General features: G+C 33.5%; 5 protein-coding genes across 13 annotated transcripts; 3 read left to right on the top strand and 2 right to left on the bottom strand.

The window, feature by feature from the left end:
* The first annotated feature begins 154 nt into the window (after positions 1 to 154).
* LOC107888350 (ADP-ribosylation factor 2-B) lies at positions 155 to 4,453 on the top strand. 8 transcript variants are annotated; one of them, XM_016812430.2, is made up of 7 exons: positions 155 to 390; positions 908 to 1,070; positions 1,162 to 1,232; positions 3,619 to 3,738; positions 3,920 to 4,038; positions 4,151 to 4,232; positions 4,320 to 4,453. In XM_016812430.2, the coding sequence occupies exons 2-7, from the start codon at positions 923 to 925 to the stop codon at positions 4,323 to 4,325; spliced, it is 546 nt and encodes a 181-aa protein (XP_016667919.1). In that variant the 5' UTR covers positions 155 to 390; positions 908 to 922; the 3' UTR covers positions 4,326 to 4,453. The 8 variants fall into 8 exon arrangements, with proteins under 8 accessions (XP_016667919.1, XP_016667920.1, XP_040965227.1 ...); XM_016812431.2 differs by having other exon boundaries at positions 165 to 472; positions 913 to 1,070; XM_041109293.1 differs by having other exon boundaries at positions 228 to 390; positions 913 to 1,070.
* A 568-nt stretch (positions 4,454 to 5,021) lies between these two features.
* On the bottom strand, positions 5,022 to 6,539 carry LOC107888347 (galactinol synthase 2). The gene is made up of 3 exons (XM_016812424.2): positions 6,001 to 6,539; positions 5,592 to 5,912; positions 5,022 to 5,501 (listed from the first exon to the last, which is right to left on the bottom strand). The coding sequence occupies exons 1-3, from the start codon at positions 6,343 to 6,345 to the stop codon at positions 5,139 to 5,141; spliced, it is 1,029 nt and encodes a 342-aa protein (XP_016667913.1). The 5' UTR covers positions 6,346 to 6,539; the 3' UTR covers positions 5,022 to 5,138.
* A 3,152-nt stretch (positions 6,540 to 9,691) lies between these two features.
* LOC107888348 (AP-3 complex subunit mu) lies at positions 9,692 to 11,201 on the top strand. Its single transcript, XM_016812426.2, has 4 exons — positions 9,692 to 9,941; positions 10,101 to 10,310; positions 10,396 to 10,603; positions 10,745 to 11,201. Exons 1-4 carry the CDS (start codon positions 9,706 to 9,708, stop codon positions 10,988 to 10,990), a joined length of 900 nt encoding a protein of 299 aa, XP_016667915.2. The 5' UTR covers positions 9,692 to 9,705; the 3' UTR covers positions 10,991 to 11,201.
* Positions 11,202 to 11,282: 81 nt separating this feature from the next.
* LOC107888349 (psbP domain-containing protein 1, chloroplastic) lies at positions 11,283 to 12,729 on the bottom strand. Its single transcript, XM_016812427.2, is given in 4 exon segments — positions 11,283 to 11,659; positions 11,748 to 11,956; positions 11,959 to 12,184; positions 12,519 to 12,729. Coding segments are annotated over 4 exon segments (771 nt in total). The 5' UTR covers positions 12,633 to 12,729; the 3' UTR covers positions 11,283 to 11,437.
* Positions 12,730 to 18,321: 5,592 nt separating this feature from the next.
* Positions 18,322 to 22,115, top strand: LOC107888345 (alkaline/neutral invertase A, mitochondrial). 2 transcript variants are annotated; one of them, XM_016812422.2, is made up of 7 exons: positions 18,322 to 18,457; positions 18,561 to 19,337; positions 19,827 to 19,986; positions 20,228 to 20,439; positions 20,744 to 21,237; positions 21,367 to 21,415; positions 21,573 to 22,115. In XM_016812422.2, exons 2-7 carry the CDS (start codon positions 18,576 to 18,578, stop codon positions 21,897 to 21,899), a joined length of 2,004 nt encoding a protein of 667 aa, XP_016667911.2. In that variant the 5' UTR covers positions 18,322 to 18,457; positions 18,561 to 18,575; the 3' UTR covers positions 21,900 to 22,115. The 2 variants fall into 2 exon arrangements, with proteins under 2 accessions (XP_016667911.2, XP_040965223.1); XM_041109289.1 differs by lacking the exons at positions 18,322 to 18,457; positions 18,561 to 19,337 and adding an exon at positions 19,377 to 19,747.
* The last annotated feature ends 1,044 nt before the right edge of the window (positions 22,116 to 23,159 follow it).

Genomic DNA, 23,159 nt, shown 5'->3' with positions numbered 1-23,159 from the left:
GGCAAAGCTACCTCCAAATTTGATGTTCCTTAAACCATATTTTAAATGATTGTACTTTCAATTTGGTCATATCCAATGTGATTATATATTAAACCATCTTAAAATAACTTATATAAATACCCAAAGTGTTTGCCCCAACATATGTTAAAAAAATATTAGCATCCGTACTTACTTTGACCATAATTGATTAATTTAAAGAATAAAAAAATCTGTGAAAAAGACGAAGGTGATTGGGATTTCCAAAACGGCAGCGTTTGGATCTAATCAAAGGGCATCGCAACGTTTTAAGAAAACCTAATCTGAAATCACTCACCCCCGCCTCCAGCTCCTCCAATTGCGTAATAAATAGCCCCGAAGCCCAACCCCTTCCCCCATTGAATTTGATATTTTGTGAGTGTTAAACATTGTTTGCCTTTCATTTCTTTCTCTATTCCTTGTTGCTTCCTCGGCAGCCTCTCGGTTTCTGAGTAATGTATTAATCTTATCTCTGTGTTGCTTCTGCATGTTTGCATTTGTTTAGATTTCTCTGTCTAAATAGAAGTCCTTCCTTGCTTTGATTTGTGTATGGGCCTTTCTCTAATTGATTCCAGATCTAGATCTGGATCTTGGTTTTCTTTGTTCTGCTTTGATCTGCTCATTTCATTCTATATGATATGATATTGTTGCTGATGTAGATCTGTTTGTTTAGATTTGTATTGCTTTGCAAGATTTTCTCAAATGAAATTGTTTTTAATGTTGTTCAACTCTTTATTTTGGCAATGTCATGCGTTTTTAAAATGAAAAATGGGGGCTTTACTGTATTTATTATGTGTATATAATAGGGTCCTATGGTTTTTGTTCCTTTTTTATATGGTATCAATTGGATGAATAAGTTAGGATTGACCATATCTTGTATTTCTGGTGTCAGCGAAGATAAAAAAGGATGGGGCTGTCTTTTGCTAAGCTGTTTAGTCGACTGTTTGCCAAGAAAGAGATGCGAATTCTTATGGTGGGTCTTGATGCTGCTGGTAAGACTACCATTTTGTACAAGCTCAAGCTCGGTGAGATTGTCACTACCATTCCCACCATTGGTATGCCCCATTCTTTATTAGATTTTTCCTTTTTTTTATACATCTTAATGATTTGATCCTTAATAGTGATGCTTATGACAACCTAATGCAGGCTTTAATGTGGAGACCGTAGAATATAAGAACATTAGCTTCACTGTTTGGGATGTTGGTGGTCAGGACAAGGTAATACAACATTTACTTTAAGATTTGTGGAACAAAACCTTAAGTATTCAGACTTTTAGCGTTATACTGTTTTTCTGGGCCTACTGTTTCATGTTAACGTCATCTTTTGCCATATTATTTTCCTCTGCAATTGAAGTTACTGTAGAACTGATAGATGTGCTTATGGACTATCTTATGCTGATTCAATTTCATCGTCAGCATAGGATGTAATCATAAGCTACATCTACTAATGCCACTTTGTCTTTCGAGGTTTTCCTTTGATTGTATGAGGAAAGGCTATCCTTGCTGTGGCTGACACATAAAAACTGTCCTCTTCATCTTGCATATTCCTTGCTATTGGAACTGTTGGATGGGTTTATGGACTATCTTACGCCAGTTCAATTTCATTGTCAACATAGGACATAATCATAAGTCACATCTACTAATGCCACTTGGATGTGCTTATGGACTATCTTATGCTGATTCCATTTCATCATTAGCATAGACTACTCATAAGTTACATTTCCTAATGCCACCTTGTCTTTTGAGGTTTTCCTTTGATTGTATGAGGGAAGGCTATCGGCTTTGTGGTTGTTGCATAAAAACTGCCCTCTTCACCTTGTATTTTCCTTGCTATTAATGTGCTTATGGACGGTCCTGTGCTGATTAGATTGTTCTCCATCAGCACACAACATAATCATAAGCTACATGTACGGCCACCTTATGTTTTCTGTTGTCCTCTTCACTGAATGAGGAAGACTATTCATTTTGTGGCAAACATCACTTGCCTATTTATCTTTATATTTGTTTTCTTTCATAGTAGTTTTTTTACCGGTCATTGTTATGCTTACTAATGCTCTTTCTCTGATTGGATTTTCTTGTATCAATATGTAATTGAACCATAATTTATTTTGATTTATTGGGTGTGTAGGGCAATGTTTCTCTGGTTTTTTCCTTTTAATCAATAGTGTAGAGCAGCTGTTAGCTGAAGTCTTTACCTTTTATAAATATTAATGGTTTTATGTTTACGAATTACATTATAGTCGCTGCTGAAACATTATAATTTGCTATGTTATTTCATTGTTCAATTGAAGTTGATATTAAAACTGTTGGATGTGTTTATGGACTGTCTTACGCTGATTTTTATTCCATAAGAAACATACAACCATAATCATAAGTTACATCTACTTATGCCACCTTATCTTTCAAATGTTTCCTTTGAATTATACTGGGAAAAACTATCTGTACTGTGGCTGCCTTTAAAAACTATGTTCTTCTGTCTTGGCAGTTTTCTTGTTATTAATTGTGCTTGTGGATGGTCCTTTGCTGCTGATTAGATTGTTTTCCATTAGCTCATAACATGTTCATAAGCTGTTTCTATAATTTGCTGTGCTGTGTTATTTTATTGTGCAATAGAAGCTTATGTTGAAACTGTTGGATGTGCTTCTTGACGGTCTTAATCATCAGCATTTAACTATAACCATAAGCTACATCTACTTATGCCACCTTGTCTTTCAAGTTTTTCCTTTGAATTATACAAGGAAAGGTTATCCGTGCTGTGGCTGAAAACATAAAAACTATCTTCTTCTTTCTTGTAGTTTTCTTGGTATTAATTGTGCTTATGGACGGTCCTGTGCTGATTAGATTATTATCCGTCAGCACATAACATATTCATAAGCTACATGTACTGCCACCTTATTTTTTTTGTTTTCCTCTTAATGAGGAATGCTATTCATTCTGTGGCAAACATCACATAACTATTTATTCATGTATTTCTATATATTCATAGCACTTCTATTTAGTGGCCATTTTCAGCTTTTACTAATGCCCTTTCTGAGTGAATATTACTATATCATCTCATAACTGACCCTTATTATATCCTGATTTGTTAAGCATACAGAGTAATGCTTTGGGTTCTTTTTTCCCCCTCATATTTATAAGTAAGTGACCTCTTAGGGTTTCCCCCTTCAAATCAATGTCATAGAACAACTTTTAGCTGAAGATTATCCTGTTAATAAATATTAATGGTTTTAGGTTTAAATTCATTATAGTTGCAATTCATAAGTTTGAGTGCTTATTGACGGTCTTGTGCTAATTAGATGTTCCCGTTTAGCACATAACATAATCATAAGCTATATTTAATAATGCTGCCTTGTCTTTCAAATGCTTCCTTCAGCTATGTTGGAGGAATGCTATCAGCATTGTGGCATGCATACATTTTTGTTTGTGTCTGCATGCATGATAATTGTTGCTCGTCATTCTTAACTTGTAAGAACTTGCAACAGTTTTAGTAAATTTTTTTTGTTGGTTGATATTTTTGGTTTTATTTTCCTATTTATTTGAATAAGAGTTAAAACATGAGTTTGGTAGCATGTAATGTTCTGAAAGCTTTTATGGACACTTTCAGATTCGACCTTTGTGGAGGCACTATTTCCAAAACACTCAGGGGCTAATCTTTGTTGTTGATAGCAATGACCGTGACCGTGTGGTTGAGGCCAGGGATGAGCTTCATCGTATGCTAAATGAGGTACTAATTTGCTCTAGGCATGTTGCTGTGTGGTCTTTGGGACTTGGAAGTACATTGTTTGAAACTGTGATATACCTGTCATATGTGTAGAAATTACGAGGCTGTGGTGTAAATTAGTTGATTATTATCATACACATGTAATAACCTTTTCCAATCATTATGTTACTTGTGATATGTGTAGGACGAGCTGAGGGATGCTGTGCTTCTTGTGTTTGCAAACAAGCAAGATCTGCCGAATGCTATGAATGCTGCTGAGATTACTGATAAGCTTGGCCTTCACTCCCTTCGTCAGCGCCACTGGTATTATGTTATTAACTGTTTCCCTGTTTGCTTACTACTTATTAGGGTATTTGTTTGTTTGCATTTGCAAAATGTAATCGCTTGTATTCATATTCTTGTGCGTCTCTCACAGGTATATCCAGAGTACTTGTGCCACCTCTGGCGAAGGGCTGTATGAGGGACTGGACTGGCTTTCCAACAACATTGCTAACAAGGTAGGATGAGGCTCACAACTCACGTGCATCCTTTTTGTGGATATTGTTCAGTTGTAACTTATTGCGTTGCTTGTTTTGTTTCCATAGGGTTGAGGGTTGGTTGAATTCCAGTCATATCTTCAGGCAGCTATCCTATTATTTTCTGGGTCCTTTTTTAAGTTTTACAGGAAATGTATCAGATTGTGTTATATAATTAATATATATTCACCGTACTACTGAAATTAGGCATTTGCCTGCTTTGTAGATTGATTTCTCAAATAATTTTTTTCTATATGATCACCTGAACTCTAATTCCAGAAAGCACACTAACGTATACTGTACAATTTTGATATTATCAGAGATGAAAAATGTTGACGGAAATCCAGACCCATATCAAAAGCAATGTAATGCAAATTATTTACTACCCTGGTTGAATCACTTATCTTCCCCAACACCTGTATCCATTCTCTTTATTAATTAATCTAAGTCTAAAACAATTTTTCAAACCTTAACCCAAGCAATCACTGTTAAGATTCAATTCCCACAATTTTATTACTTGGTGGGAGCTTCTCGTTGTTAACTCACTTTTTGGTAGTATAAGTTATCTGAACATCACAAAAAAGGAAGGACAGACAGGGACGAAACTAAAATATTGTCAAAATATAATTTTCTCAAAATGTAATTTTATTATTTTAATAATTTATATTTTTATAATTTTAAAATATTAAATTAAATTTTATAATTTTAAGAGTTACCAGGTTAAAATTTTAAAATATTTAAAACTCCCCGAGGACAGAAGAAAGCAACTAGTAAGCCGAAAAAAAAAAAACCCTTACATAAAACACATTTACAATGCTAGGCTCTTGTTTTAAACTTTAAGATATATTTATACATGATCATATATATCGCCACCGTTGGCCACAAACTTCATGCAGCGGATGGGGCGCTGATATAGTGAACAACGCCAGCTTCCGACAGTGCTGCCAAAAATTGTTCAATCCCTCTTTGTTCATCCTCCTCTGCTTCTTCTGCTTCACCTAGATTGTAGTCGAGCGACGCATCATTGTAAATGTCCCACCATTTGGTCACCAGCTTCTTAATATCTTCCCTATCCATGTTCTCTTCTTTCCCAGTAAATCTCCATGGCTTGGACCCAGCTGCACAGTAGTGAACCACCTTGGCTTTTTCTGCATCAACGTTTTCCGGGTGACGCCATAGCATGGCCATCACCAGGTTGTAAATTGGTGGGATGGGCCTGTATATGTCCCTAAAGAACTTGTTCAGATAATCCTGCATCAAACATAACAAAAGCACATTAAAATTCAGGACTCTTGATATAGGAAGTTAAATAAAAAAAGAAAGGTCGAATATAATTGTTACCTGTTCAGCAAAAGGTGTAGGAGGGGTAACTTTGAGAGTGGCCAAGAGTTGATAATAAGTAGAAAGGTTGGGTTCATATACAAACATTCCAGCGTTGAAGTAAAGAGGGGGTTTAGGACCCAAGTGAGCAGGCCACTCCACCTTGTTACGACACTGCTGACAGTAACCTATCTTGTACTGTAGGGTGTGGCTCCATGTTTTCTCACAGAAACAATCCATCACAGCATAAAAGTAACCATCTTCCATGTCAAACAAGTGATCTATGTTGTCAAACACTTGAATGTCTCCATCCAAGTATATCATCTTGGAATACTCCACAAACTGCAAATTTTAAAGCATTATGTGTAAGGTTACGTTACGCTTTTAGCCACACGCAAAAAAAAAAGAAAAAGAAAGAAGAACAACATACCTTCCATATACGTAGCTTGGAATAGTTGATGACGTAGTAGGCCATGGCAAACTGGGTCTGGTTCTCAGGTGGGAGGACGGGTTCGATCTCCTTGACTATGCACCCTTGAGCCACCAGAATCTTTCTGTGATCCTCTGGCACGTCCAGCAAGACCGCCACCACGAGTGGGTACTTGCTCTTGACTTTCCTTAGACCCTTGGCTAGCCCCACTACACCCTTGACGTAGTCACCGTTACCTGCCAAGAACGTAACGTAAGCCCTTTCGGGAGGGGTGGGAGCCTTGGTCAGAGCCCGGACCCTGGAGGTGACAGTGGCAGCTCTGTTGCTGGTAATATTAGGTGCCATGTTTGAAATTTGGAACAAAGGTGAGAGAAAAAGATGTTATGTTTTGATAGGATCAAATGGGGTATGACAATGTTTAAGGTGTTGAAGAGTGTTTGGTTGGAAGGAAAATGATGACTGTCTTGTAAACTTTGAGAGAAAAGTGTTTGTATGTATATTGCAAGAGAAACTTTGATTGCCTTGAGTGAGGTTCTTGGGGGGAGCAAGTGGACGTTTATATAGGAATTGGATTGATCCTTTTTCTTTTTCTTTTTTAATACTGAGATTTACAAAATAATTAAAGAATCCAATCCAAGGTTGCATTAAATTCTATATAATTCTGATTTTAGTCCCTCTATTGTGTTGAAACTCAGGATTTAGTCCTCTATTTTGTTTTGACTATTCTTTTGTTGTTATTCAATCATACAATTAAGGCATCATTCTTAACTCAATCACATTAATAGCAGCTCTCTACTTGAATTCATATTAAATAATTTGTTAAAATATTAAAATTTAAGTAAAAATATATCAATATTAATATAAAAATACATTTTTCATTTTTAAATAGTAAAACAATTTATTTGAGTAGGTCTAGCATGGTTAAGCTCAAGCTTAAACTTGAATTTTTTTTTTAAATTAGGTCATGGTTTGATTTGGTACACAGACATCTCTCAGAATAATTAATAGTATCATCAATCTGAATCTATTAATAATATTACAGAAAAAAACCAATTTATATTAAATTAAAATAAAATTTTCTCAAATTTCAACATAATAGAGGGACTAAAATCAGAATTAAACTCATTAAGATTTTATACTAAAGTGCGATTAACTACCCTAACCCAACCCAAACCCCACACCAGCAGGCAACATCGCCGAGAAATAGGGGAGAGATCCACCGACCACAGCCCTACAAGAAATTAAAAGCCCCATACAAATAGCACACGTGGATTTCCCAAACACACGTGTCGCACAGTTCAAAAGTGGGAAATTTCTGGTGGACCACGTAGCATGGGGTCCATTGTATATCACCACGTAATCAACCCGAATCAAGGTGGCATCCTCATAGGGGTAGGTCATTTATATGTTGTATGTATATTTTGTAACTCTAGTGGCAAGCGGCAAGAAGGTGACGTAGGGTTCGCTACACCCGTTTTCGTGTCGATGGTGCTGGGGGAGGGGTATTAATCGGATGCCACGTGCCGGCATGAAATTGAAAGGTCGGCGAGTTGCCACGTGGTAAAATGCGTGTGCCTGTTTGAATCAAACGGTCCATTCACAGCCGTTGCCTTGCCTTTCGTTAAATTTTGCAATATTTGTTTCTAGTTAAGTTAGTTAACCCTAACCCAAAACATACAATTGCAGGTTTAATTCTTCCCCCAGTCCTTGCATTCTTTAAAATCTTAAAATTTAGTCCCACTGCTTGTATTTCCAAGAATTTAGTCTATATGCTTTTCTAATTTAAAAAATAAAATCTAAGTGAAATTTTTTTGGTTGAATTTGAATATGTGACATTTCAGTATCCAAAGACCTAATTTAAAAATTAAACTTCAAATGATAACCACATATTCATATTTAAAATAAGTTAATTAATAGTTTTATTAATTGAATTTTAATTTTTAAATCAAACATGTAGAGAAACTAAATTTCAAAGAGTATAAGGACTGAAGCACAATTAAACCAACCATTGCATCAAGATAATGAAAATGATGTTGGGGACTAACCGACCAGATTTTTCGGATAATGTTTTAAGAAAAATCTTTTTCACTTTACCCTTAACTCCCATCCCTTTGTTCTACGTCCAACTTTTGAGTTTTCAACAGTTGGAATGGGAATGGGAATGTACTACAAGAATCTTTTAATAAGGCATAATGACATTTTTCATCCTCAATCTTTCTCTAAATAATCAAATTAGCCCTTAATTTTAAGAGAAATCTTTTTCACTTTACACTTAACTCCCACCCCTTTGTTTTACGTCCAAATTTTGAGTTTTCAACAGTTGGGAATATACTGTATGATTCTTTTAATAAGGCATAATGGCATTTTTCACGGTCAACTTTTCTCTAAAAAATCAAATTAGCCCATAGAAGGTTGGGGGTTGATTTTGCTTGCATTGATTATAGAGTGGGTTAATGGTTGCTCTATTGGGTGGGCTAAATGTTGGTTGGCTGGGTTCCTAGTTTGCTTGCTGGTGTGGGGATGTCACTGTGTCAGGTCGACTGCTGTTGCTTATTGGCTCTATTAATTTTTAGGTATTTTCGTAACTGGATTTAGCCCCTTAGGCCCATACCGTTCCAAACTGCCTCAAACTCAGCAACAGCTTTAGCGTTTTAAGGTTGAAGAAATTATAGTCGACTTTCACTCAAGCATCACATGTCATATCAATATACTCTATTTTCATTCAAATCATACATATAGTCAAATTTATGAAAAATTTTGTGATAATTAAATATTAAATGTAGTTGAGTATAAAGGGAAAATATATTATATTTTTAATGAGAGATGTGGATTCAAATTTTGAAAATAATCTTATCGGAAGGAATAATTATGAATTTTGATTATAAACCATAAAATGAATATAAAATTTTACAAACTAAAATTGCTGATTTTTATGAACTAGGTTAGTTACGACTCCAAGGTTTTCTATGCATTCTCTAAATCTAATGACTTATAATATTCATTTATTAAGAAGATAATAAACAGATTAAATATTCATAAATTCATATTTAGATTTAGGATGAATTTGGATGCTTTTAGCTTATTTCTTATTTCACGTTATAGTATTTAATCTTACCGTCACTATTATTTTTATACTAATCGCAGCTAAACGCACCATTCATCCAAACCCACACTTAAATTCTGTCTCAATTTAACTACTCAAAACGAGCGTTGTCTTCAAGGGAATGTAAGTCAAAAATTTGAAAACAGAGAACCTAGCCAAAGATGACAAAAACCACTTCCTACTCAGGAGACAGTAATGCTCAGTTTTAACTTAATAACATCCACATAATTAGTTATTTCAATTTTAGTTTAATCAGGTGAAATAGGTTGGTTGATTTTGATCTCGTTTTAATTGATTTTCTCGACCAATTCTTATGTTTTAAAATTTAGAATCTAATTGGCAGGAAAACTGATTTATTTTATATTATCTTTTAATTATTTAAAATTTATTTATTTATTATGATATATAATAAATATATTAACATATAAACCCGCATCAATAACCTTAAACTCAACCCAAAAATTTTGGATCAATTAATCGAAAAAACCAATCAAATCGACTTAATCAATGTCAGTTCGATTTGGCCGGTTTTCTTAATTAAAGTATAATATTAATATATTTTATATTTATCTAAATTCGGTTTGTTGCAGCTTCTGGATGAAATGATAGACAATGGTTTCCCTCTCACAACAGAAGCAAACATTCTAAGAGAGATGATTGCTCCACCAAATATTGTCAGCAAAGTTCTGAGTGTGGTGACTGGTAATAGTTCCAATGTAAGTGATACCCTTCCTGGTGCTACAGGGTCTTGCATACCATGGAGAGCAGCAGAACCAAAATATGCAAACAATGAAGTTTATGTTGATCTTGTTGAAGAAATGGATGCAGTTATAAACAGGTGAATTCTCTGATCTGGCTAGAGGTTTCCTTCTTATTAACATTGGTCTTTTGGATTTAGGTTAAAATTTAATGTGCAATAGTGGAATGTCTAACTTGTTTGTATGCATTGTTTTACATTCAAAGTCCTGATCCTCTTTCTTTTGTATGTGCTGTTTAGGGATGGGGCGTTGGTCAAATGTGAAGTTTATGGTGAAGTTCAAGTAAATTCCCATCTTTCAGGTCTTCCAGATTTGACACTTTCTTTTGCGAACCCATCAATTCTAGATGATGTCAGATTCCATCCCTGCGTTCGCTTTCGTCCCTGGGAATCCCATCAAGTTTTGTCATTTGTACCTCCTGATGGAGAGTTTAAGCTTATGAGTTACAGGTTCTCTCATACATTTTACCCTCTGCTAAGTTTAAGCTGATGCCGCTGTATATATTATATTTGAAGTGTCTTGATTTCCATGCAGAATTAAAAAGTTGAAGAGTACTCCCTTATATGTGAAGCCACAGCTAACTTCAGATGCTGGGAAATGCCGTGTTAATGTGTTGGTTGGTATAAGAAATGATCCTGGAAAAACAATTGACTCAATAACTTTGGAGTTTCAACTACCTCCTTGTATTTTATCAGCTGATTTGAATTCAAATCATGGAACTGTAAACATCCTCGGCAACAAGGTATTTACTGCTTTCTGAACTTGATACAGAACTTATACCTTGATTTAGAGTATGATAGTGATCAGTATAGTTGGTAGATGCTAATAGTATATAATCTACTGCTGTATCTGATTATTACATGTTTATGACATGCCTTTGCAGATATGCTCTTGGACAATTGGTCGGATTCCTAAGGATAAAACCCCATCGTTGTCTGGCACATTGTTGCTTGAGACAGAGCTAGAGCGTCTTCATGTTTTTCCCACGTTTCGAGTGGGTTTTAGGATTATGGGTGTTGCACTCTCCGGCTTGCAAATAGATAAACTCGATCTAAAGACTGCACCGAGTCGTCTGTACAAAGGTTTTCGAGCTCTGACACGAGCAGGGGAATTTGAAGTGAGGTCATAATTTGAATGTTTGCATCAAGTTGAGTTGGTGAGGGACATGCTTATCAGTATTTTGATGCTGCTCCATTTTTTGAGTTACTTTACTTACATTGCTTTGCTGATTCAGAAACTGATGTATTTGGTACTTCTGGAATTTGAGTACCTTTTGACAAAAACTATATTTCTTGAATCATACAAGATTAAATCAATGCCATTCACCAACTTTCTTGTTACCATCTTTAGCTGGACTACTTCATCCCTTGTATTTAAGACAAGCTTATTTAATTTTGTTATATTTCCATGTATTTGGAGGATCTTTTGAATGTCATATTCATAATATTCAATATGGGTAGTCTTGCATGATAACCAAAAGTTGAGAATAAGTATCGCTTCTTTGCAACTAAAAGGACTTACAATAAAAGAATAAAAATCTCATCCAATGGAAAAAAGGTCTCAAGATAAAAACTGATCAGCCAGCCACCTTGTTCACTCTAAAAGAATCCATGACTTGCCTCAGATCATTTTCTTCTTCTACAAATACACTTTCGGGTGTTTGTAATCTCAGCTCATATAACCGGTTGTTTTCAACACCAAGAACAGAAAGGTACCGCCGGTTCCATTCCAATCTAGGTACTCTGTCTTGTGGCATCACAGCAAGTTCATTGGTGTTTGCATATGATTTTATATTCACCTAAAGCAAAACAACACAATCATCACATACATAATCAAACATCAACTATGTGTTATAAAAGATGGTAATAACACAAAATCTGACTCACCTCAACTTGATAATATAGCTTCCCATCATCTGCAACTCTTGAGGATGTTGAAAGTATATTTGATTCACGTCTCACACCAAGCCTTGTCGACATGAACTCTGTCAGGTACTGCTTAAGTACTTTCTTCCCAGCTTCTTCTGGAGGACCTAAATCTTCAACAGTCTTATACCTGGAAGATGATGGAGAGGATAACTCCACTGAGAGATTTCATCAAGAACATAAGGGTCCCTGAAGAATATATCAGCTCCAGCACCTCGAACTTGAATCCAGTTCTGAGGGTACTTCAATGAATACCCATCAAATGTATCTATGTACTCTCTGAACCCAACAGATGGTTCAGCAAATGCAATATTATCATGTAATCCAACTTCTGAGAAGATGTATGTTGATAAGATCAAGGCCATTGCATTCCTCCTTGGGATTGAAAAAGCTTGAAACTGATTATATAATAGGGAAGCAAACATATGTCATGTAAACCAACTTGCAAAAAACAATTCAATTAAACAAATCTGCTATCATATGACTACTGGAAGTTCTTTTCATTGAATTATCTGGGACTGAGAGCCTGTTTTTCTACAATGACTGACCCACTTACAGAAACAGCTCAAAGATGCTTTCTTTTCACTCTTTTTCATTTATTTTCAACATGAAATCGCTAACTAGAAATGCAAAGTTCTCATAAAGGAATGCATGGAATGATAATTACCGCTACGAAATGAAAGAAACATAAATGGCAATGGTGGGGAAGTAAGGAGTGTGAAAATGGTTTACCGATTGGTTTCTGCGAGTGCAAAGACGAGAAGAAGGAGGAGGGAATGGCGTGGAAAGGCGAGCTGGAAGGGTGGGTCGACTCAGGGGCAGGAGCGAGTCAAGTATGATAGCCATTTTCCGATAGCTCGCATGAGTGGCAGTGGCAGCAGGCGAGGACAAGAGAGGGCAGCAGCAAAAGGATAGAGTTTTGGGTTGGATCAAATTGTGTGATGCGATGCATGCGTGGCAGTTTCTGATTGGTTATCTTAATTGTGTGTGGCTGATCCAACGGTCGAAAACAGCTCAATTTATCTTGATTTTCAGCTATGTTAACATATTGTTGATTTGCCGGAGAAATAATGCGTAGTAAAATGACGCTTAATATATCATTTTTTATTTTTTTTAATGTAGAATTTGAGTTTTTCTTTTTTCTTTTGTATCTAATTTGATGTATGTATTTGATAAAAGATATATTTTGATATTTAATGGTAATGGTGTTAAATTTTTAATGTTTAATTCGAATTTTAGTATTGATTTGACAAAAGTTAATTGCTAATTCTATTAAATTTGACTTTTTTATGATTTTGTTAATAAAATAAATTTAGTTTTGATTGTGAATTTATTTAGTTTTGCATTTAATTTATCAAACAAAATCTTATAAATATGATTTATTTTGGGTTTTAAGATTGATTCGATGAAAGTTAATTTATAATATTACTAGTTAATAATTTCCATCAACTTAATTCTAAAATACGAATTAAACGCTACAAAAATTAACATTGTTATCTTCATGTACCAAAATGTATAACTTTTGTAAAATATAGGTACCATATTAGACAAAGAAAAATACAAGTATCACATTAGAAAAAGAATGTCAAATTATATATTAAACCTAAAAGGAAAGCTTAAATGATAAAAAGAACCTTTTGTAAAATAATTAAAAATTACAATTAATTGAGTCGAAAATTGAAAATTGAAAATTAATTGGCAAAAACGTATAACTCCTTTATGCTTATAAATGAATTAAGTTTAAATGAATGAACTTCTATTTATATTCATTTGTTTATTTTTTAAAATATATTCATATTTGATTCATACTTGTTAAGGATTTCAAATTTCTGTTTATGTTCGTTTATTTAAAATTATATATAGATATATATATCATGTTCATTCGTTTAAGTTGAATGAACATATTCATAAACACATAATTGAATATATTCACAAATAATGTTCATGGATAATTAACAATAAATAAATAAACAAACATATATATTATTTTTAGATATAAAATAATCAAATACAAGTATTAAAAAATTATATTGTAAATAAAATAAGCACACAAACAATAATAATTTTGTTAATATATAATAATCCAATAATAAACTTTAAATGATTTATTAAATGAGCTTTAAATGAACATAAATAAATTGAATAAGTTTTGTTCATATAAAGTTCGTTTAATAAATGAGCCTTAAAATCTTATTCATGTTTGTTTATTTAGTTTGACAAACGAACATAAATCAAACTATTCATTTATAGCCTTTTAAGACCCAATTTAAATGGAAGAAGACAAATTTAAGAAAATACAAACTGATAAAGGAGAAAAGAGGAAGAAGAGAAGTCAATGAACACCCTTCTTAAACAGAGGTGGCACAAAGAAATGGTAGCAAGTTAAACATGTCGAGAAATGTGAGGGTTTTTTGGTTCCAAAATTTTCTTTACTTGCTAGTGCAAAACATGTTTTTTTTTTATTTTTTAAACAGCGCACCTGAACCCACATTCTCCTGTACTACACTAATAATAATATCGATGCTAATCAAACTAAAATTCAATCGATAACAACAATATACAATGGACTAAGAGTTTGCTTTATGGTCGATTGCTTGGTTACTAAAAAGTAACTGGTAACCTCCTTTTTTTTTCTTTCCATCTTTCTTCCCCTTCCTTCCTCATTCCTGCATTCACCTAAGCTCTCTCAAAATAATAAGGCCTCTTGTTGTGGTTTTGGTAGTTGTCGATGATGCCAAGCTATGATTGGGACGATGCCGACGCTGTTGCCCTCGCTTGCAAAGGGTCTTGATTGCAACATTTAGCTTTTCTCTCTCTTTTTATGAGATTGACTTGATCCTTAAGAACCTTCTTTTCTAAAGGTTATTGTCTGGATTTGACATTTTTTTTTCTAATTTAATACTTAAATTTGACACTTTTTCTTAAGTTGGTACTTAAACTTTTTGGGTCTAATTTGGTACCTGAACTTGACTCGTTTTTCTAATTAGGTATCTAATCTTTTTTTTGTTCGATTTGGTACTTGTCAAATGTTTTACAAATTACTCCAATATACTAACAATGTTATTTTTTATGAAGTAGCAAAAATAATCAATGTATGATCGACATGTGACAGATGATATAATATTTTTTTGTATTTTATATGTTCAATTACTTTTATTTTTATTTATTTAATTATTTTATTAATTAAAAATAATTAATTTATTTTAATTTGGGATTTTAAAAAATAATTTTTTTTCTTATTTAATATTAATTAGTTAAGCATACCTTTTTTTAACATGAATTTCCTCTAATACTGACAATATTTTTGTAGCACAACAAAAAAAACATCGTTAGTATTTTGCATAATTTGTAGAACATTTAATAAATTTAGGTGCCAAATTAGGAAAAAAATGTCAAATTCAGGTACCAAATTGGGCTCAAAAAAAGTTTAGGTACCAAATTAAAAAAAACTGTCAAGTTCAAGTATCAAATGTTATATTAAGCATTTTTATTTTTATTTCTATATTTTGTGCCCTCAGCACTATCTTGATAAGATTGGAACAATTACCACATTGTGTTACAGGTTTGCATTTCCTGCTACTACTATATACTCATCTAACAATTATGAAATATGTATTGATAGCTTATTTATTTTGCATATTTTATGTGCTCAACTCGACTTATTCTTGAATTAATTCTTGCTCACTGATGAATTTTATGTTTAAATATTGTCAATAACAAAATTCGGATGTAAATAAAAAAAAAAGCAAAAAGGGGATTAAATTGAAGCATGTGAAATAGAAGAGAGGCTGAATCGTAAATTTGAAACATTTAAGAGGTTGGCCAGATTATTGACATTATAAAAGCCAAATTTAGAAAATAAAATATGATATTATTTCATGTAATTAGTGGGTAGGTGAAACAAGCCTAATTTTAATATTTATTTATGTATAAATAGGTGGTATGGTACACTTGAAAAAACACAGTTGGAATTGAATAGAAATTGTTTTTTACTGCGTCAGTAGGCATACTGCCACTTTCATTTCATTTTCTTTTTCTTAGCAATTTTGTTTAATTATTTCCAAATCCCTTCCCCTTTCCATCTTTCTCCATAACCATTAAATCCACTTCCATAACCAACAAAGTACGATAAATTTCATGCTTCACTAAGTTCAAATTAATTTTAGGCTGATATTCTTTTCGGTCAAGAATAGCGAGAAATTGTATCTGCATTAAAAATCATTCAAATCGGTATTCACCATCTCTTCGAAATATCGGGATTGACAAATTCATCGCTTAAATTTAACTCGATTTCAATTCAAAAAGTGCTTTGGGTTGGAGTTGTTTTGGCGTACAGTTGGGAAGACGAGTCGGTCGTGCTACATTCGGATTTCTGCAAACAAGTTAAGGGAGATTATGATCGGATTTAAACGTTCCGCGTGGTTGAGATCGTTAATCCGAATTGGGTTCTTCAGAACGCAAGGCTTCCGGGGTCTTAAATTGCGAATGCGTGTATCGCGGTTAGACAATTGGTAAGGGTTGGTTTGCAGGGCGTATCAGGATCAACTACGAGAAGATGAATTGACGGTTAGGACGTTCTTAGCCGCTATAACCAACTTATTGTTTGGAGGAGAAAATTAATTTTCGAGGATCGATTTAAAAACCAGAATCCACCGAGTCTAGGGCTAAGACTTTATAGCTCTGTTTACAACATATGAATTTATTTCCTAATTTAATTTTACTTTCATTTTATTTAATTTTTCATTTATGCTATTTCATTTATTTAATTTCTAGTCATTTTGAAACTCCCCTAATTTATTTATTTTTCAACAGGTCATTTGGAGTTGTGGGCATGTTTAATGCCACGATTATCGGCACGAAAAAAAATTTGCTCACGAGAAAAACACGAAAGTTGATCATAATCACCAATCCCTTTAGAATCGACCTTATTACTCTTTTCTACTGTTTAGAGTTATTTTATTGTGGGGATTATTTTTATTTGGTGGTTTTAACGCCCATCATGTATTATATTTTTAAACACAATTATCAAATACAAAATAGTTAATTCAACTTAATTAAATTACCCTAGAACATGTTATGATTAGGGTAAACTATCAAAATAGTCAATTTTGTTTGTCTCAGGTTACTTTTTAGTCACTTATGTTGTTGTGTTGTAACATTTTAGTCACTAAGCCGTTAATTGTCGTTAACGGTGTAACGGTAAACTAATGTGGCACGTTAAATCATCATTTTAAACAAAAAGGTTAAATTATATAATTGGTCCCTATATATTTTTTTTATTTTGAACAATTTAATTTTTTTCTTTTATGTTCTTTTAACTCTTTTGTTTTTCCATTCTCTTCCGTTTCTCCCTCTGTTTCCCCCCTTCTCCATATCTTTTATATTCTTTTATGTTCCCTTCTCCTTTCTCCATATTTTAATAGTGCTTTCAAGAGTTACCTCAAATGATTTTTGTGCAACCAGACCCTTAAATCCATCATATGGTTAAATGCTACACATTAACAAGTAATCTTTAGTTGATTGTTTGACATAGTTTGCATATTCCTCATGTTTGAAATCCCAATTCTTTGAATTAATTATTAGATCATTCAAGCGAAACAACTTTGCATATGCTTCATATTTGAAATCTCATTTCTTTGAATTAATTATGTGGAAAATAGAGATGGAGAAAGGAGGAAAACAAAAGGAAGAAGCAAAAGAGAATGGGAAATAAATAAATAAAAAAGAAAGTTAAAAGAATATAAAAGAAAAAATTAAAATGCACAAAATGAAAAAATATTGGGACCAATTATATAATTTAACCTAAAAATTTTGTTTGAGATGATAATTTAATGTACCACATCAGCTTACCGTTAATGACAATTAATGACTTAGTGACTAAAATGTAACATTTCAAACATAAGTGACTAAAATGTAACATGCGATAAACAAAAATGACTATTTTAATAATTTACCTTTATTATTAAAAGACTTTTCAATAATATTAAAAAAATAATTTCATTAAAAAAAACTACGATTTTTATTTTCATTTACATTGATTGCTTTATATGAAAATTTATATTATACAAATTTTAATTTAATTTACTTTTACTAATTAGATGGGTTATGGATAGTTTTAAGTATTGTAACCAAAAAATAATAATTAAGAATCGTAATACTACACTCATATTAAAGGAAATAGAAAAAACTATATTATTTATTCAAGAATTAAATTTACTACCATTCTACCCCTACACGATTTATTCAAGAATTTAGCCTCAACTTGTAATTTCGGTTTTAATGTTTATAAAGAAATCGGAGTAAATACAATTCTTAGTTCTCAAACTTGACAATTAAATCCATTTTAATATATAAATTTGACAACTAAATTTAGTTAACTTAATTTCCATTAACAAACCTTATAAAACTTTTATATTATCCAATTTCAAGATTATATAAACTTAATTATCAAGTTGATATACCAAAACCCAAAAAAAAAATGCAAATATTAAGGACTAAATTAAAGCCATTAAAAGCTTGCTTGCTCTTCTTGGCAAGGAAAGAAGAATGAGTAAAAAACAATAGCAATAATATAATAAAGAAGGAATATAGATTTTGCAAATGCTGAATTGTTGGAAACACGTGGAGAAATCAGACATGTTGCATTCCATATTTCTTCTATCAATTTCTGGGTAACTCTTTTTTATCTTTCCAATTCAATCTGTTCAATTTCATTTCGGGTATAATTAAATCCCAAACAAAAATATAGCGAATTTTACTGATTAATCGCTGCAGTTTCTTTTGTTGATTATGAACGCTATGAATTTCATCATCAATTCCACCATGAAGCTTCCTTCAACACTCCTAAACCTCAGAAACGCTTTGTTTTTGGGGTCCCGACATCGGTTTAATCTCCCTTGTTGTGAAGATAAGCTTTTCTACAAGAGCAAAGCTTCTCTATTGAATTTCAGTAAAAACTCTCAATTCCACGCCTACCCTTCTCGATTCGTAGGATTTCAACGTGTTATCAACAATGCCCAGAAGTTTAATTGTTTACCAAGTTCCGTTTTTGCCCGACCTAGGGCGGTTCCGATGCCTAACGGTTTCTCTGTTCAAGCCGTGGTAGCATCAAAGGTAAGAGACCTCTCAACATCTGTGGAAACAGGTATAAACGACAAGAATTTCGAAAGAATTCACGTGCAAAACGGAATTAATGTGAAGACGCTTGTTGAAAGAATTGACACTGATAAGAACCTTGTAGGAGGAGAAAATCCTCTAACTGAAGATGGAAACAACGTGAAGAACATTGGGGAGGGTTTGGGAAATGGAAAAAATGGAGTTTCAATTGATAGTGCCATTGAAAAGGAGGCATGGGATTTATTGAGAGATTCAGTTGTGTCGTATTGTGGGTTCCCTGTTGGTACAGTGGCTGCAAATGATCCAGGTGATAAGCAGCCTTTGAATTACGACCAGGTCTTCATTCGTGATTTTGTGCCTTCAGCTTTGGCTTTTTTGCTTAAAGGTGAAGGAGAGATTGTCAAGAATTTTCTCCTCCATACTTTGCAGTTGCAGGTATACATACTCGCTTAAGGTATATTGTATAACTTTGTAGCAGCATTAGTAGTGCATTTCCTTTTTTGGTGTGACTAGTCATTGATTGTTTGATATCCATTTGTTTATTTGTGTATTATTTATCATTCAGATAGCCTAAGTACTTGTTTTGTTGATGTATCATCATTTGTCATTGATTATCTTTATGGTTTGGTGGCTTGGTCCTTTCCCAACATTGTGTACAAACAAATCCAATGCACATATTCACCATAAAGTTGGCGAATTGGGCTTTTAGGTTCCTTTCAATCATTGTAGGACTTTGGGCATTTATTGCTTAATGTAATCAATTTCATGCCTCTTTTCTCCGTGCTGGTAGTTTCAGACACATCGAATTTCAATCCAGAGGTGGATATGGGTTTGCTATGTACTATGTAGGTTGAACATTTCCTTGTCAGTTTGCAAAATTAAACCTTTAAAACTTAACCAACTATTTTGTTGTCTTTGATCTAGAGTTGGGAGAAAACTGTGGACTGCTATAGTCCTGGACAGGGTTTGATGCCAGCCAGTTTTAAGGTTAGAACTGTACCAATTGATGACAATAAGTTTGAGGAAGTTCTAGATCCAGATTTTGGAGAATCAGCTATTGGTCGTGTTGCACCAGTGGACTCCGGTTAGTTTATTACAACTTTGTAGACCATTTACTATAACAACTTGCTAGTTAATACGAGGATGTTGAATCATTCAGCTTTAGCATTCATGATGCTTTTGTACCTTGAAGTTCACATGTGATTCTTTTTTTTTTTCCTTTTCGAAGTTATTGCTCAAAGAAAACTGATTGACTTAGTTCATTGAATTGACACTCAAGAGGGAAAATTGATAAAGTGAGTTTATTGAATTGACTTCTTTGATAGGATTATGGTGGATTATATTGTTGAGGGCATATGGGAAAATCACTGGTGATTATTCATTGCAAGAGAGAGTGGATGTTCAAACGGGAATGAAGCTGATCCTCAACTTGTGTTTAGCTGATGGATTTGATATGTTTCCTTCTCTGTTAGTCACTGATGGATCCTGCATGATAGATAGAAGGATGGGTATTCATGGTCATCCCCTTGAGATCCAAGTGAGTTCATTGCTAGAAGTTTTAAAGTTTCCGAACAAAAAACAGCCAAAAAGGTTGCTTTATGTTGCTCTTGTTAATCATATCGGATTTAACCTGATCTCAAAAAGTTAGGTTGCTGTTTTATCTGTAACCTCTAAAAAGGATGCTATATTAACTTTTTTAGACCATAATTGCTTTCTGTTTTCTTTACTCATTATCTTAATTTGCACATGGTTTCTCATCCTGCCTCATTTTTAACAGAGGCTTTCGTTTGCCCTTTCTATGTTGAAATTGTTGTCCTAATTGTCACATGCTTGGTCCACAGGCTTTGTTTTATGCTGCTCTACGTTCTTCTCGTGAGATTCTCTCAGTAAATGAGGGTTCCAAGAATTTGGTGAGGACTATAAACAATAGACTGAATGCACTATCATTCCACATCAGAGAATACTATTGGGTTGACATGAAAAAGATCAATGAGATATACCGTTATAAGACAGAAGAGTACTCCATGGATGCTACCAACAAATTCAATATTTATCCAGAGCAAATTCCTTCCTGGCTTATGGATTGGGTACCTGAAGAAGGTGGATATCTAATTGGCAATTTACAGCCAGCTCACATGGATTTTAGGTTCTTCACACTTGGGAACCTCTGGTCCATTGTTTCATCACTGGGCACTCCAAAACAGAATGAAGGTATTCTCAACTTAATTGAAAGCAAATGGGATGACATTGTGGGGCATATGCCTCTCAAGATATGCTATCCTGCAGTAGAGAATGAAGAGTGGCGCATAATTACGGGCAGTGACCCAAAGAATACGTGAGGGCCTCTCTCTTTATCATGAAGACTTTCCTCTCTCTCTCTCTCTATATATGTGTGTGTGTGTGTGTGTGTGTATCATCCTACATATTATCTATTGACGCTGGTGTGCTTGATGAACTTATGCAGCCCTTGGTCATATCATAATGGTGGATCTTGGCCAACACTTCTCTGGCAGGTAAGCTTGATTTTTCTTGGAGTTTGGAATACCCTTTGTCAAGAATGGCCTCTTTTCTGTTTCAAATATCCAACTTTGTTCTATGATGCTTGTTTGAATACCTTGAATTAGTTAATGTGGTTATACGCTCGCTCTAAATCTTAAATTACTCTTTCAGTTTACTTTGGCATGTGTCAAGATGGGCAGATTAGAACTAGCCCAAAAGGCCATAGCTTTGGCAGAGAAGAGGCTTTCAAGAGACCATTGGCCTGAATATTATGACACCCGAAGTGGGAAGTTTATCGGAAAGCAATCTCGACTTTACCAGACATGGACCATTGCTGGTTTCCTGACCTCTAAAATGATGGTGGAGAACCCAGAGATGTCTTCCTTGTTATTCTGGGGGGAGGACTACGAGCTTCTTGAGATCTGCGTTTGTGCACTTAGCAAAAGCGGCCGGGTAAAATGTTCTCGTGGTGCTGCTAAATCTCAGATACTCGTGTAATTGAACACCATTATATGGAAGGTGGAGAGTCTTGTTACTGTACAGCTACAAGTTTAGGGTAGAGTAAGATTTTGTGTCTGATAAGCAATTTTCAATACTTATCAACATACAGGTTTGTATTACAAACTAGTTTAGCATATGTTATTTTTTCCGATCAATAAGTTGATTGGCACTGAAAGTATAAAATTTTCTCCCATATATTGGGCCCTTGGATGACCAATTTATTGCATGTTTCTTACTGGCCATTGATTTTTCTTGTGCTTTCTAATTGAAAGAATTCAATAGGCAAAGGGTCGTCCCACTCCATCAATAAATTCCCAGAGCTATGTTCTCATAATTGGTTATGGTAGAAAAATAAGATTATTGGAATATAATATTACTTCAGCATATTAGTGAATATGGTATTTGGTTGGCGAAATGCATAAGGACCTAAAAGCACATCTATTAAATTATCTCGATAGAATTTACTACACAAAGGCTGAAGCTTATAATATTTTATTTTATACCTTTATTTAGTAAATTAATAAACTGTAATCAGAGAACTTTTTAATCAAAATGACCGGCAAGAAAGAAGAAAAGTATGTGTCTATTTTATTCTTAAACCAGTGATTGGTATTGTTACTATTTCAACAATTAAGCGCGCTTAAACACGCATTTTTCTCCAATTTAATGGTGAAGAAGAGTTATCTATGAGTTACCAAAATATCTACGATAACAAAAAATGTTGAATAGAATAAGTATGTATTGCTTAATGATGAAAAATCAAATTGATTTTTTTAAAATATTATATTCAAAATAAAATATTTAATTTGTATTCAAAATTATACAATATCATTTTAATAAGTCTAAAATTATGAAATAAATAATTTTAAAAATTAAAATTTATTATTATCAAACGACATAAATATATACAATATTAAAAAAAAGTCAATCTAGTTATTGCTCGCGTAAGGACTAAATATTTCAAAATCGTTATATAAAGGTCTAACATTTACAAAAATGCTCAAATGGATGCTAAACCTTTCAAAAATGATTAGAAAAGGGCCAAATATTTTCGAAAAGTGCATAAATAAAGGTTAAACCTTTTCCAAAGTTCTCATATAAGGGCTTCTTAAAAATCATATATCATGCTACATGTTTTTATTATTTTATTTTATTTTCAAGCAATATTTGATTCAACTATCATGTGTTTTTTCTAAGCACGCTAACATTCATCTAATTTTTATTACAAACTAAGTTGAAGTGCATGAAAAGTCTTTA

This window comes from Gossypium hirsutum, chromosome D13 (assembly GCF_007990345.1).
Source record: "Gossypium hirsutum isolate 1008001.06 chromosome D13, Gossypium_hirsutum_v2.1, whole genome shotgun sequence".
NCBI lineage: Eukaryota > Viridiplantae > Streptophyta > Magnoliopsida > Malvales > Malvaceae > Gossypium > Gossypium hirsutum.
This window is presented reverse-complemented; position numbering and strand designations above follow the sequence as displayed.

What these genes read in the sequence shown, in the direction of transcription:
- LOC107888350 (XM_041109291.1), top strand. Translation starts at nt 923, where the DNA reads ATGGGGCTGTCTTTTGCTAAGCTGTTTAGTCGACTGTTTGCCAAGAAA. An exon ending in CACTACCATTCCCACCATTG is followed by an intron (nt 1,071 to 1,161) that starts GTATGCCCCATT and finishes AACCTAATGCAG; the next exon opens with GCTTTAATGTGGAGACCGTA. An exon ending in ATGTTGGTGGTCAGGACAAG is followed by an intron (nt 1,233 to 3,618) that starts GTAATACAACAT and finishes GGACACTTTCAG; the next exon opens with ATTCGACCTTTGTGGAGGCA.
- LOC107888347 (XM_016812424.2), bottom strand. Translation starts at nt 6,345, where the DNA reads ATGGCACCTAATATTACCAGCAACAGAGCTGCCACTGTCACCTCCAGG. An exon ending in CCAAGCTACGTATATGGAAG is followed by an intron (nt 5,913 to 6,000) that starts GTATGTTGTTCT and finishes TAAAATTTGCAG; the next exon opens with TTTGTGGAGTATTCCAAGAT. An exon ending in CTACACCTTTTGCTGAACAG is followed by an intron (nt 5,502 to 5,591) that starts GTAACAATTATA and finishes TGTTTGATGCAG; the next exon opens with GATTATCTGAACAAGTTCTT.
- LOC107888348 (XM_016812426.2), top strand. Translation starts at nt 9,706, where the DNA reads ATGATAGACAATGGTTTCCCTCTCACAACAGAAGCAAACATTCTAAGA. An exon ending in ATGGATGCAGTTATAAACAG is followed by an intron (nt 9,942 to 10,100) that starts GTGAATTCTCTG and finishes TGTGCTGTTTAG; the next exon opens with GGATGGGGCGTTGGTCAAAT. An exon ending in TAAACATCCTCGGCAACAAG is followed by an intron (nt 10,604 to 10,744) that starts GTATTTACTGCT and finishes ATGCCTTTGCAG; the next exon opens with ATATGCTCTTGGACAATTGG.
- LOC107888345 (XM_016812422.2), top strand. Translation starts at nt 18,576, where the DNA reads ATGAACGCTATGAATTTCATCATCAATTCCACCATGAAGCTTCCTTCA. An exon ending in TGTTGCACCAGTGGACTCCG is followed by an intron (nt 19,987 to 20,227) that starts GTTAGTTTATTA and finishes CTTCTTTGATAG; the next exon opens with GATTATGGTGGATTATATTG. An exon ending in GTCATCCCCTTGAGATCCAA is followed by an intron (nt 20,440 to 20,743) that starts GTGAGTTCATTG and finishes CTTGGTCCACAG; the next exon opens with GCTTTGTTTTATGCTGCTCT.